At 33.7% G+C, this 14382-nt stretch overlaps 1 protein-coding gene across 1 annotated transcript in view; it reads right to left on the minus strand.

Moving 5' to 3' along the window:
• Positions 1-14382, minus strand: part of LOC147076833 (uncharacterized) — a 34531-nt gene that overhangs the window by 9883 nt on the left and 10266 nt on the right. Inside the window, exons 7-8 of the mRNA XM_085940935.1 lie at positions 1078-1152; positions 545-700 (exon numbers count right to left, since the gene is read on the minus strand). Of these exons, the coding sequence (XP_085797061.1) occupies positions 545-700; positions 1078-1152 (231 nt within the window). The remainder of the gene's footprint in view (positions 1-544; positions 701-1077; positions 1153-14382) is intronic.

The raw sequence follows: 14382 nt of genomic DNA on the forward strand, positions 1-14382 counted from the left end.
AGGTGTTTTGAGTTAAATGATTTTTTTTAGAATGTGCATTCGGCAGAATGCAGCCATCTCTTATTTTTGTAAGAAAAGTCTTTATTTTTGATTATTTTCTTTGAAAATAGCCTTTAGTTACTAAATTATTATGGGAATTTCAAAATTCTGAAAATAATTCGAAAAACTTGTAAATTATACATCAATATTTAGCTGCCTGGCACTTATTTTTATATGAAGAATCTGTATATTATATATAATAAAAGGAAAAACATATAATGTAATTGAGAAAATAATGTTTATTAATTGAATGTGGAAAAACACACCTTACAGTCACGATTTTAAAAATTTACGTAAGTACATAATATTATCATTTGGCTGCTTTTTGCAGAACGAATATTGCATATTTTTAGAACGCATTTATGAGATGTTTGTATGACAGCAGCTTGGCTGATTTGTGCACAACGTAAAACAAACGTGTGAGATTATGGAAATCACAATAACTCATTTTTTTCAAAATTGTGGCTTGGCTGCTTTGTGCATAACTACGCTCAATTGAACATACCTGATCATAATATGGTATGTGTTGTGTACCAGAACAGCCTGGTTGAGGATCCTCATTATTGATTTGGTGGATTGCGTTGTCAACAAATTCCTCTTTGATGGCGATTCCCTCATTATCCTTCTCAGACTTTATATTGATCAGACCGTATTCACGCATCTAAAATTAATATAATTATTGTTTTAATTATTATACTTAGGTATATATATTTTTTCGGGTCGAATTAATTGTACACAGTAGAATAATATATATCTATAATATAGAATATAGTAGAATCTCTGTATAATAATTTCAACACATCAGAAACCAATGAGAATAAATTATCACACGTGCTCACATGATGTGAATATTTTTTTCAATACAATATTGCAATACCTACTGATTTTGTAAATTCGAAGGAAAAACTACAGTACCTATAAACGGTTCTTGTTTTTGGTAAATTTTTAGGAATAATCCAATTTCGTTTAGAAATTGACTTAGAATTTGTCAACATAATTATGAATACCAACGCCTAAACAAATAAGGAACCTACTCACCTCCTTGAAGTGGATACTGTTGCTGACGTCTTCGACATTTTCCTGTTTGACTGACACGTCAAATCGACCCTTACCCTTGAAATAATTTATATCGATCCATTGGTAAGCAGAGTCGGTGAATTCCTCCGCCGTTTCATCGGGCAATATTCCATCGTTTGTTTCGGTTTTTACTTCCATTTTATGCGATATTTAACAAAATCTTCCAAACGGCACGTGACTAATATACTTTAGATGTCTATCATAGACATTATGATGTCAACCAGTGTTGCCATTTTTACATTACCTGAATTTTAGATTTTTGGCAAATATGTACCTACGCGTTGTCTTCTGTTTAAAATACCAACTATATATACGGGGGGTGAAACTGATATAACGGTACTTGTTCATAGCAAATCTAAGTCGACCACTACAGATAGATGGCAGTGTCATTTTATATTTATTTTTTCATGCCAATCTGGCTTGTGGGATATTGGATTAATATTCAAAATTAAATCTTCATATCTATAATGGTGTAATTATTTATTTCGTGCTAATCTAATATTAAATAATTAATAATAATTCCATCTTGGACAAATAATCATAAACTGGCAAGTTCATTTCATCTGGCAGCACTGCAAACATCGTTAGAAAATTTAAAATCAATTTTTGCTTATGTCATAGACTAATATACTTGCTTGTGTTGTGTCAGTTTGTTATGTTTATAATTTCTTGATTTTTATAAAGTTAGGAGAAATCCTTGTGTCTTAGTCTATTCTTGTGTCCAGAATACTAGCCTAATATAATTGTGTGTCCAGCAAACAGTAATATTATACTCTATGTTCTTGTGTTAAGTACCTATTCATAGCTGTAAAATGTCAAAAAAAAAATGTGCTGTTGATGACTGTGTTATTTTTAGACGTAAGTTATCAATATTAGTATTAAAACATCTGCACTAATTTCAATGTGAGACTTCGCGTTCCCAAAAAACATTTCTACATACAATAATATGTCAAACTTTCTCTCAAATATGAATATTACTCAAAGACCTGTAGAAAAGTCTGTATAAGCCCCGCTCCATGGTGTCTGAAAATATGTAGTCTTCTTCTTCTTCCACCCTGTCACGTCCCAACATTGGGACATAGGGCAAGCACAAGTTGGCGTCACTTCCCTTGATCCATCGCCAACTCTTGCGCCTCCCGCCATGTCAGACCTGCAGCACGTAGGTCACTCTTGTAGCACCGCTGCAGTAATTTGGTATTATTTTATATTTCAGCTGGAGTGGTCCTTCACAGTTATCCACACCCAGAGAAAGAAGCAGATAGATTTTTAGAATGGGCACGAGTCAGCGGCGTCCATATAAAACAATTTGATGCGACTTTTATACGTAAGCACCGACGGATATGTGATGCTCACTTTGAGTATAAGTATCGAATGCGTAATAATAGACTCAGCATATTGGTAATACCAACGCTACATATTCCAGGTAAGAGTAAATTTATCAGTTATGTATCGTGCTTCTTTAAGCTATTTGATTTACATTTGTTCCACTATAAACATCAGATCAATAACCCAATAAAAAGTAAACCCTTCAACGATTACTAATTATGGCGAACATTGCACGATTTCAGGTGCAGAATCATCTTTGACGATAGGGCAACAGCCTCAGTTGGTGCAGCCTAGAACTACTGTTGTTTGGGAAGAAGAACGTAAGTAATATTTTTAAGTAACGTACCTACCAAATGCAGTAGTCAGGACTTGCTTGGCAGATATGCATGCGCAGTTGAGCGATAGAAGCGAACCTTTTGGAAATAATACGCAGTACACGTCAGTGCGGAGCTTATTTGACGTTTCCCAATTTTTACAACCTGTCAAATATCACCATACATTGACAACATCGCGTCTCGCTTACATTTGAAGAATGAATTTGGCGAGGCAGTCAAAATTTTAACGTGTGAACAATTATTATCACGATAGTAACTTTATTTCAGTACTGCTTGATATGTTAGCCGGTAGGATAGACTGTTCCTCAACGACTATTAATGATGGTCAATATTGTACGATTTCAGTTGAACGTGTAGAATCGCCAGTGCACTTGTCATTGCAGCAACAGCGTCAGTTGGAGAGGCCTAGCACTTCTGCTGTTCGGCAAGAGAAATGTGAGTAATATTTTTTTAGGTGCCTTTAAGCACAAAACTAGGGCTGTTTGACAGAAATCAATCATATCCACACAACTAAAAAATACTAAAATTGGCAGGTTCACAAGATGCTAAATTTACTGGGACTATAAAAATCCGACTTGCAAGAATAATAATTAAATTATAATGAATACATATTACACATGGTGTTCTCAAAAACATCGTAGCTTTTGTTTTAAATTAATGATATGGCCAACTATACAAAACTGAAAAATAAAAGATTTATTGTTATAATTATAAGTAAATAATACATTGTTTTATGATGTTTCAGGTAAAAGATATGACAGCATTTTAGCTCGTGTTGGTGTCCCTCGTGTTGAACAACTCACCCCCAAGCAAGAATACTCCATAGAACAGCGGTTAATGTTCGAAGGCAGATGAAAAGGGTATTAAAGAAATGCAGAAGTTTTAGAAGTAGACTTCATGCAGCGGAGGTATTTTCAAAAGATGAGGCATTGATGCAGGTAACGGATAATATGACAGCTTCTGCAAAAATCTTTACCTCTCTTCAAGCAAAACAGTCTGACAAGAAGGCTAGAGGAAGACGCTTTACGGAGGATGAAAAAATACTTTCGCTATCATTATACAAACAGAGCCCAAAAGCTTATAGATTTTTATCTAAAGTGTTTGTTTTGCCTGAACATTGCTGAAAGTTCTTCAGAGAGTACCATTGACTGCTGGCATTAATGAGCATATATTTACTCACCTCAAACAGATTGTGCATAGAATACCACAAGAACAAAGATATTGCACATTACTCTTTGATGAAATGGCTCTGAGTCCCCGTTTACAATATGATGAAAGGAAGGACAGAATCGAAGGCTTCGAAGACTATGGCAATAATCGAAGGACCAACATAATTGCTGATCATGTGCTTGTTTTTATGATAAGAGGCATACGTCGTAAATTTAAACAACCGGTTGCTTACACATTCTGTGCAGGGTCAACAAAAACACCTGAACTCATATTTCAGTTGAAAGCCGTTATAGAAGCTGTCAACTCAACTGGACTAAAGGTTGTAGCAACAGTATGCGATCAAGGCAAGAGTAATGAGGCTGCCATCAAGCAACTCATCCAGCAGACAAAAAGATCGTATTTGAGCGACGAGAAACGAGCTCATCTGTATTAAGAGTGAGGATAATTTCTTTGAAGTAAATGGGCACAAAGTAATACCACTATTTGATATTCCCCATTTAATGAAAGGAATGAGAAATAATTTATTGACAAAACACTTAAAATGCACAATTGACGGAAAACGATTAGTTGGAAAATGGGATCATGTGGTACAAGTATATCATGCTGATACTATAGTGAATGAGATTAGGGTGTTACCAAAATTGACAGAGCTCCACGTAGTACCAGATAAAATCCCAAAAATGAAGGTGAAATATGCCAGTCAGATTTTTAGTCATGGAGTGGGCACGAACATGCTACTCTTTGCCAGTACGTATATTATACAATTTGTTTCTGAATATAGTATATTATAGGTATTTATTCTGATTTTTCAGCATAAAAACAAGTGCCCCATTATTTTATATACTTAGTGTGCATTGAATTTAAACCTTTTTTTTTGCCAATTTAGTTAACAAACGATTAGTAACGATGTAAGTAAATGTCTGATAATATAAATACATAATAAATATGTTCTGAAGAGGTATAAAAATTGACATAGTCCTGAGTATGTGCCTATATGATTTATTAGCATGATAAAATTTATTGTGATCATGTCTTTCATTTTCAGATGTCAACCTAATCCCGAGTGAAGCATGTGAGACTGCTCGAATATTGCTCTTCTTCGACAAGCTGTTTGACTCTTGCAATTGCAGCTCCACTCTTGTCGGAGGGAAAATATTCCGAGCACCTCTGACTGAAAACTCTTTCCATTGGGAATTTTGGTCAGAGGCCATCTCCACACTCGAGACTGCATGTTTTGTCGATGGCAATGGTAAGTGTAGCAAGCCACCTACCTTGGGGAACTGGGGGAGAACACTGAGGGGTTTCAAAGACATTTCTAGGGATATGAAAGGTCGTGGCGTCAAATGCTTGCTTCTTCGGCATTTCAATCAAGACCCCCTAGAAAATTTCTTCGGATCTATCCGAAGCCAAGGGGTTCGGAATGTTATGCCGACATGCTCAGGATTTGAAGCCGCGTACAAGACGCTCCTTATAAATAATATGACTTCGTCCCACTCTGTAGGTTCTAATTGTGATAAGGATGACTCAGGGAAATGTCTAGATTCACTGCGAATATTTTTGCGTGATGAAGACATTACCCCTGAGCAAGATATAAGTACAGATTTGGAAAACAATATATTATTTTCTGAAAGTACAGTATCTGACAATATGACTTCTATACAGGCTGGCGCAGCAAATTATGTTGCTGGCTATGTAGCTAAGAAGTTACAAAAGACCTTATTTAAAAAATGTTCCTTGTGCAATGCCTTTTCTTTCGGCAATCCTAATGCACCTGGCATTCAGGTCATTGATTCCCGCGAATATAACACTAAACATCACTCACTTGGTTATCCATCTATTGATGTAATAACTGCATTCAACCGTATTAAAGAAATAACTTGCCGTTATTTAAGACATGATTGCCACACATTAGGTTTGCAAAAGAAAATTCATGATCAGGTAGATAAACATGTTATTTTTAATTTTATAAATTGTGATATCCATAAGACTGAATTTATTAGGACATTTTGTACTTTATCCATTAAAACAGTTATTCATAGTTGGTGCAAAGATGTCTGTCAAATCCTGAGTGGTAAAAATAACAGTGATAATTATTATCGATGATCCTGGTAAACTTGCCGCCAGAATTAGATACATCAAGTTTAAAAAGACTAGATAATAAGATACCTACCAAATAATAATTAATTCAGTTTTATGGGTATAGTTCAATTTTAATCTAGTTTTTATGTGTTATTATTTTTCCTTTGTAAGGGCTATTTTTGATGAGGCGAGGCCTATTATTCCTTATAATACCTACCATATGTTTCCAATCTATGGTAATTATAATTATTATTTTGTGCGTAAATATTTTAACATTATATGTTATCAATATTAATTTAAAAAAATTAGATATTGAGGTGCTTAAATCAATATTTCATTAGTCACAAAGTGACCCATGTTGCAGACGTACTGACTGTGTATTTAATAATATAATATGATAAATATTATCTGGCTTTTTCATCAATTAATAATTTCATATTATTGTGGTATTATATTACTTTTTTTGTGCTGGAATAATTATTCATAATGCAATAATGTCTTCATTTTTTAATTTAATATTTAAAATCAAACGGGGCGTCTAGATAGATGAATTAGACACTCGTGGAGTAATATTTTAATTATGTATTTTCCAAATAGTCCTGAAAAATGCAATAATTTGTGCTTTAGCAATCTAGTTGAATCATAAAACAAAATATCTAGCTTGGGCATATACTAGGTAAATGAATACTTTTGCAATACTCAATGTCAGTTACATTGCGTCCAACTCCACGAATCAGCTTTATAGATAGATAAATAATTGTGGTGTTTTTATCTGTAGAATCTACAAAAAAATCATATATTACGTATGCTTGATTCGCATGGGAAATGAACATTAAGCGGTGACGCTTTCAACTAGCGTGGTGTGTATTATCAGTAACTACACTATGCATTGCAAAATCACACAACCAGTGTTACAAATTGCCTATAAATATGTCGATTTAAACAAATATCCAGCATTCTGTGAATGCACATATCTGGAGATATAGATTTAAATTCGAATAGCATCAAAACATACTTTTCGGTAAAATGGTCGCTTACGCGGTATTGCATGCCGAATAACGATATTATGATGTGGGTGTGTTTGTAGAACTGTTTGACAAATGATTCTTTTACTTGAATCAAAGAAACTTAAAACACCTTATTCATGCCATGTGCTGTTTTTGAAACAATGATTTAAATAAGAGCATAAGACATATTTAAAAAAAAATGCATTTATATCTCAAATATGAAAAAACTTGTCATACAATGTTTTTGTAATCCAACCTTCAATTTGCTGTAATTAATTAATTAATACTGTGTTAATTAAGTACTTTTGGATCTATATTCATTTTATGGCTCAATTATTTATCTATAAATTGTGTAAACATTTATTTACTAAAATTGCACTGCAAAGAAACAATGTCTATCTAAAAAGATAACCAATTTACAGTAATTCACTTTGAATTGTACCTTTTCTTTATTTATGATAATGCAGGCTCAGGCGCTCTGAGGCCAAAGGTCTAAGGATCGTCCGATTTGTCTATACTCTGCTACTGAGCAACGGACGAGTAAAAAAGTCGAGCTTTGACAGTTGAGATGGTTAAACAAATCGTAATTTCTTCCGATAATTAATTATAAAAGCACATTCACTGCACATATTACTTTATGAAACATTTGGCTTAAATTTATAATGTGTATTGTGCAAATTAACAACAGGGACATAAATAATAGATCTTATTTAGAATATATATAATATGTAAATAATTACGTATAACGATCCAAGTATAATTTTTCTGTTAATATAACTGAAACTTTGAATAACAAATACAAACAATACGCTAGTGCACAAATCGGTCCTTTTATTTTTCTCTTATAATGTCACCCGTCCCTACCCTAAAAACATTTTTATAATATTTATATTTATTTATTTTATTTTATTTTAATACAGGCAGTTGCTGGGCTAGCCTAAGTTATTTTATGTATTAAAAGGTAATATTAAAAAGTCCACCTACTGAAAGTACCTACATATCTTTTTCTATTATTTTTAACTACTTAATGTATATTTAACGATTTTCATTACATTTTAAAAGGTTATAATTAGTGTAAACAGCTACATAGATGTATTATAATATTTAATTAAACATAAATAATCTGAAATAACCCACTAAAAAAATACAACATCCGAATCAACATAAATCAATAGGTACACAATTTAAAAAAATATCTGTAGTTTTTAAACTATAGTCATAAGCATTTTGTATGTATTTCATTTTGTCATATTATGTATTGCATTTGTATAATTTGGAAGGACAATGCATGAATCCTTCCTCAACTTATCGAGTCCGTCATGCGATACACTACTTATCATCACGAGTCCTTCAGTCGACATAGTCGACCGCCATTCCACTCGAATGGAGTCTACCAGTTCATAAATATAATCAATCTCTTGATCACATCGATTTCACCAGTTTATCATTACCCGCGATTACAAACACACTGTCATCTTCAGCATTGTATTTTTTTATTCACGTATCAACAATAAAGTCTCTCCAATCAACCAACAAATAACGACCTTCTCTCTCCTCAACCTATATCAACACCAAATATTTATTGGTGATACTTGGTTATGGTAATGACTGAATTTCCAGTATATTTAACAAAATAAAACTCATTTAAATAATTTCTGAATGTTTTTTTGACAACTAAATTTGCGCGACAACGTCAAACTTGTCATTTTAAAATAGCTCAATATAATTGTACAATTCGTGACAAAATACCAATTTGATAATAATATTTCGTCCCCTTATTGCAGAACTAGCCTAACTGATTTTTTGTGATTTTTTTTTTATTTGAGAGAAAAATTCCTTTTTTGATTCTCTATTTGGAGTCCGAACAGGCGTATCTGAATTATCAATATAAAAAAAGTTATCAGCTTAGATCATTCCAAGCCTAAATTCAATCTTAAAAATATTTTGGAACTAAATTAGCCTAACTGACGTTAAGCTAGTTCTGCACGCAAAATTACACCTACACGTTGGCAATATCGCCTCTTTCTATTGCAGTTAGGATTTATTTGTACTAGTTTGCTGTCAATGTCAACTGCCAACGTAATTACGCTGATGCTGTAATTACCGACAAGTATTGCAATTATTCTATGGACCATCTAGTGGCTCCTTCCACATTTAATTCGGTTGATGATGATGAGATAGTTAACACATTTTCTACCGAAATCAGTGGCATGACTGGAGTTCAATCAACATCAAATCGATTGATCCCGCTGACTCCAAATAACGAAGGAGAAATCAGTGCCACAGTGGCCCACTTTACATTAGAACAACGAGGTAATTATGAGTTTTATTGTTCACTTTTACAACAAAAATAAACACTTTGTTGACTGAAATAAGAACTGCAATTTGCTTCTATCCCGCACATTAGCTCAATGATGTATATATTTTCAGACTCTGTAATCATCGACAAGGTTTGCAATAATTTTATGGATGATCAAGAGGTTCTTTCGACATCTGATTCCTTTGATAATGATGGGAAAGTGGACCCATTTTCTACCGACAGTGGATCAGACTATGAACCATCACAGCATTCACTATCATCACACAGTGATGAAAACTCATCAAATGGTATTGGTAATATTGTAAATCGACTTCTAGCACCTGTCCTAGAGGTGTATAACTCAAGTCAAGCAGGGAAAAAAAGACTAGGAAAAGACATCGTAATGAAGCTCTGTGGCGCAGAAATGTAATAAAAAGTAGCGAAATTCTGGAAACGAATTTATAAACTGGAAAAACAATGTAATATGTGAGCGTCAAATGAAGGAACCCTCTCCTCAAACATGCAAATTTGGTTGTTCTATAAAAATTACCCAAGGACAGAGGATTGCAATATTTCATCAGTTTTGGAATTTAGGTGATATAAATAATCAACGTGAACCGCTTCGTTGAATTTAATAAAAAAAAGAACTACAATTGATATAAGTGAAGGTCGAGAAAGAAGTCATCGTAAAATGACTGACAACTCAAATTTTCTTTCAGAAGATCTTAACAAGATTAAAATATGCCAATTGTTTTAAAACTCATTGAGCATACGTTATCAAATGGTTAAGACTGCTGCAAAGAATTCATACCACCTTAATTAAAACACGGTTGCTGATGACAGCAGAGGGTTGCAGAGGATATTTGCGGTAAGCGACCACATGAAGCAAAACGTGAGGGATCACATTAACAGTTTTTCTACAGTAAGCAGCCATTATTGCCGAAAAAAGACCACGAAGCAGTACTTGGATGCAGCATTAAATATAACAAAGATGTTTGACCTATATAAAAAGGACTACGAAGGAAAAAGCTTAACAGTAGCCATTGCTTCAATGTACCTACATATAGAGGCATATTTTGTAATGAATTTAATTATTCTTTACTCCGAAGAAGGACCAGTGTGACTTTTTCTTGAAATATGAGCAGAGCAGTAATGAAGAAAAAGATATTATGAAAGCAGAATATGATACTCATTTAAAAAATAAAGAAATTACCCGAAAGTTAAAATAAATGTCAAGGAGCAGGCAAACTTAAATAAAATGTTCCTATTGCGCAACAACAAGTCTTACAAATCCCAGAGCAGAAGCCGCACAACTATACTATAAACATAAACGAAAGTATGCCACATACAATCTCAGTATTTATGATCTAGGATCACAACAAGGTCATTGTTTTATGTGACATGAATCAATTGGAATGAGAGGAGTGTGTGAAATTTGGAAGCTGTGTCTTTGATTTCATCAAACAACAGGTATCGGAAGGGATAAAAGAAATCATATTTTTTTCAGATAATCGTGCTGGAAAAAAATGTATCTATTTCATGTACTGTATATACATGTTCTGTGCGGCCAATTTCTCTTGTAAAATAACACATATCTTTTCAGAAAAAGGTCACACGCAAAATGAAGTTGATTCGATTCATAGTGTTATTGAAAGGGCTGCCAAGAAAATACCAGTATATACACCGAGCTAGTGGTATTCAATAGCACGATCAGCATGTAGGAAGAGACCCTACGCCTACATTGCTTGAAATCAACAACCAAAAATTGGGATTAGGATGAACGTGGAATCAAATTTTCTTGGCAAAAGATAAAATGAATCTCAGTAATGCCAGAAAATCCACACACACTCCAAATCGAGTACAACTTTGAAGAATCGCCTGCACCAGTTAATACAGCTGAGCGCAGCCGTGGACCACTAATTCAAAAGATAACTGACTTCAAATTGATGCCAGTAAGAAGTTCGGTCATACCAATAGCTAAGCTAAAACATTGTGACCTAATGTATCTTTGCCCGGAGAAAATAATCCCTGTTGACTACCATTCTTTCTATACAAGACTGATCACCTTACCACAAGAAGTGAATAGGGATGAAACCGACAGTGATTAAATTAAAAATAGTGCTTATGAGTAATAGGTTTTATTGCCTTTTCATTTATATAACTTATTGAACTTTAACTTTCATTAATAACTACAGTATATTATAAGTACCCATGTTCATTGAAGTGTTTGGTAGATTTTGTGAATAAAAAAACTATGTCGTGAGATATAATTTTTATTTTGTAGTGCTATACAAATTTAGCCTAACTTCCTAATGCGCTTAAGGTACCATTTTTATTGCATTATGTTCGCGTTCAAATACCTTTACTCAATTAAGATAGTTCTGATCTGAATTATTGTAGTACAACTATATCCTAATAGTTATGCAGAACAAGCTTAACTCAAATAAGATAGTGCTGATTTCAAATACTGTAGTGCAAAAGTAGCCTATCTGCATAAAATATGTGACGGAATATACTTTTTGGTATTTTTTTTTCACATAAACAAAGCATTTAACCAATGCATTATCATATATTTAAATCAATTTTTTTATATTTACAGTTTTCAAATTAATGACGAAATAAAGTTTAAAAGTGCTCTCCTGTAAAATGTCTAAAAATCAGTTAGGCTAGTTCTGCAATAAGGGGACGATTTGTTCTGTTTATTACACCATTGAGAGTCGCAATTTGATATATTATAATCTAGCTGGGGTAGTCAATCTGGTCCCTACCGCCCACTAGTTGGCGTTCCAGCTTTCATGGTGGGCGCCAGGGGTTTTAAAAACATTTTTAAGTGTAATTTTATCAGACTTTATGCTTTTATGTATAATAAAAAGATAGGTTTAACTACGGTCATTATTTGTTTTATAAGGAACTATTTTGCAAAACTTAAGTAAGTAATTATTATTATATGCTTTAACTTGCTGTAACTTCGCTTTATAAATTATATAAAGTAAAGTTATTTCCCTACTTTATAAATCATTATTACTGTGGAACCGGTGGGTGGTTAGAAAACTTTACTACTTACAGAGATACAAAAATGGGCGGCAGGTATAAAAAGGTTGACCACCCCTGATGTAGACTGGAGAGTATAAATAAGTTATTAGTTATTATCGATTTGAACTGACTGTCACAATTTTAGCAAGCATACTACTGCATTATGATATTATGAACACAAGTATACTTACTTTGATCGTAACTTTCAATTATTAATAACAGATAACCACTAAAACAGATGAACTCCGAGATCTAAAAGATAAGTTAAAATAATTCGTTTTTTACAAAAAACAATATAAGGTGCGTTAGCACAGACACTCTCCATATTATAGTACAATGATACGATATCCATTGAGACCAGCGGGTGGGGGGCCAGGAAAGGTAGGACCAATTGTTGTGGGCCAGTTTCCATAAGTATTGGCTTCATAGTGTAGTGTGGCTATGCAGACTGATCATTAATAATACTTACATAATTTTGAAAGACACTTCTGAGAAAATATATTATAACCAATAGAAAAAAATCTTTTTGAAAAAAGTAAGACATCCGGCAGGAATCGAATCTGCATCCCTTGGGTTTAAGCCTCCGTCCGTACACTATCCACTATGCTACGAGATGACATACTAATTACAATTTTTTTTTTTAACTATTTTCCTTTCATAAGCGGTCTTCCAAATCAAGTTACTATTGGCAATCGGTTTTCGTTTATTAAATCGAAGTAGGTACTGTTACCAGACAAAAAGAAAAAGACTACGGCGCGATGACGTTTAAAATTCGAAATCAGCAATTTAATCAAAAACACCATTCGGATACCCCTGACGAATGTTTAGAATCTCTGACAGAGCCAAGTAAATAATAGCACCCTCGATGGGCGAAAAAAATTGTATCTACCGTCGAAATCGTCGCTCGGCCGAAGTGACAGAAAAAATCACCGTTAGGTTTTGACTTGACCGAAAGCCTTCCCTTTGCACCCCCCCGCTGTCTCATCACCCATAGATTCGTTGTAGATAATTGTGGGACAGTGTAGATTCTCCGGTGAAAGCTGAAGGTATCTCGTGTCACGCTTTGGCGTGACCACGCGGCCTTCCTCAATACAAAAACGTAAGGCCGCGCTTGTTCCTAGATTACAAATTAGTGAATCCCTTTTACCGATAATGTGTTAATATTAATTCCTATAACGACCCTTAAACACGAATCGTGCGTCCGAAAAGTGCGTCGGTGTTAATCCCGGAAATGTGCCTAAATAAATTAATTGGCCACAGTGTCAGTGCCGAATAAATAAAAAGTGTTGCGACAATGGCCTGTAATAATAATGTATCTTCTCTGTTGTAACCTACAATGTAATCAATAATGTAATATCCACCGACGTCTGAATAATTTAGTGAAATTAAACATCCCTGCGCGGGGAAATTGTCAAACCAAAAATAATGTGTTTTATCGATATTATATCCCGTGATTTCCGCACCTCCCAATCGAAGTGATGCTTATGAAGAATCGTGCCAGAATACATGTGAGTCCATCCATTCTTCTTGGTATTAGTACCTACTACTTCCATTACTAACCGACGTCACGGATTTCTCCAATATTTTATGATGTAATTTACTCGAACTTGCTAATAATTTTTAATTAACTATTTCTTTTATTCAACAAATAATTCACAAGATTTAAGAGTGAACCTACAATATATTATACAGTACAGTTCATTTATAGTAATGTGCGATCGTTAAAATTTGTGTAATTAGTATTTCACCTCGTAACATAGTGGATAATGCGGATACGGGGCGTAAACTCAAGAGATGCAGGTTCAATTCCCGCCGGGTGTCTTACTTTTTTCAAAAAGATTTTTTTTCTATTGGTTATAATATATTTTTTCAGACGTGTTTTTCAAAATCATGTGTGTTCAATAATTAGAATGGTACATTTTTAAATCTTGTTTTGTGAATTATTCGTTGAATAAAATAAATAGTTAATTATGAATCATCATTAATTAATTTTAATTTATATATAAACAATCGACGC

The sequence above is a fragment of the Rhyacophila brunnea genome, unplaced genomic scaffold (genome assembly GCF_057557595.1).
Source record: "Rhyacophila brunnea isolate RB1 unplaced genomic scaffold, BYU_Rbru_1.0 scaffold_13, whole genome shotgun sequence".
In the NCBI taxonomy this organism is placed as follows: domain Eukaryota; kingdom Metazoa; phylum Arthropoda; class Insecta; order Trichoptera; family Rhyacophilidae; genus Rhyacophila; species Rhyacophila brunnea.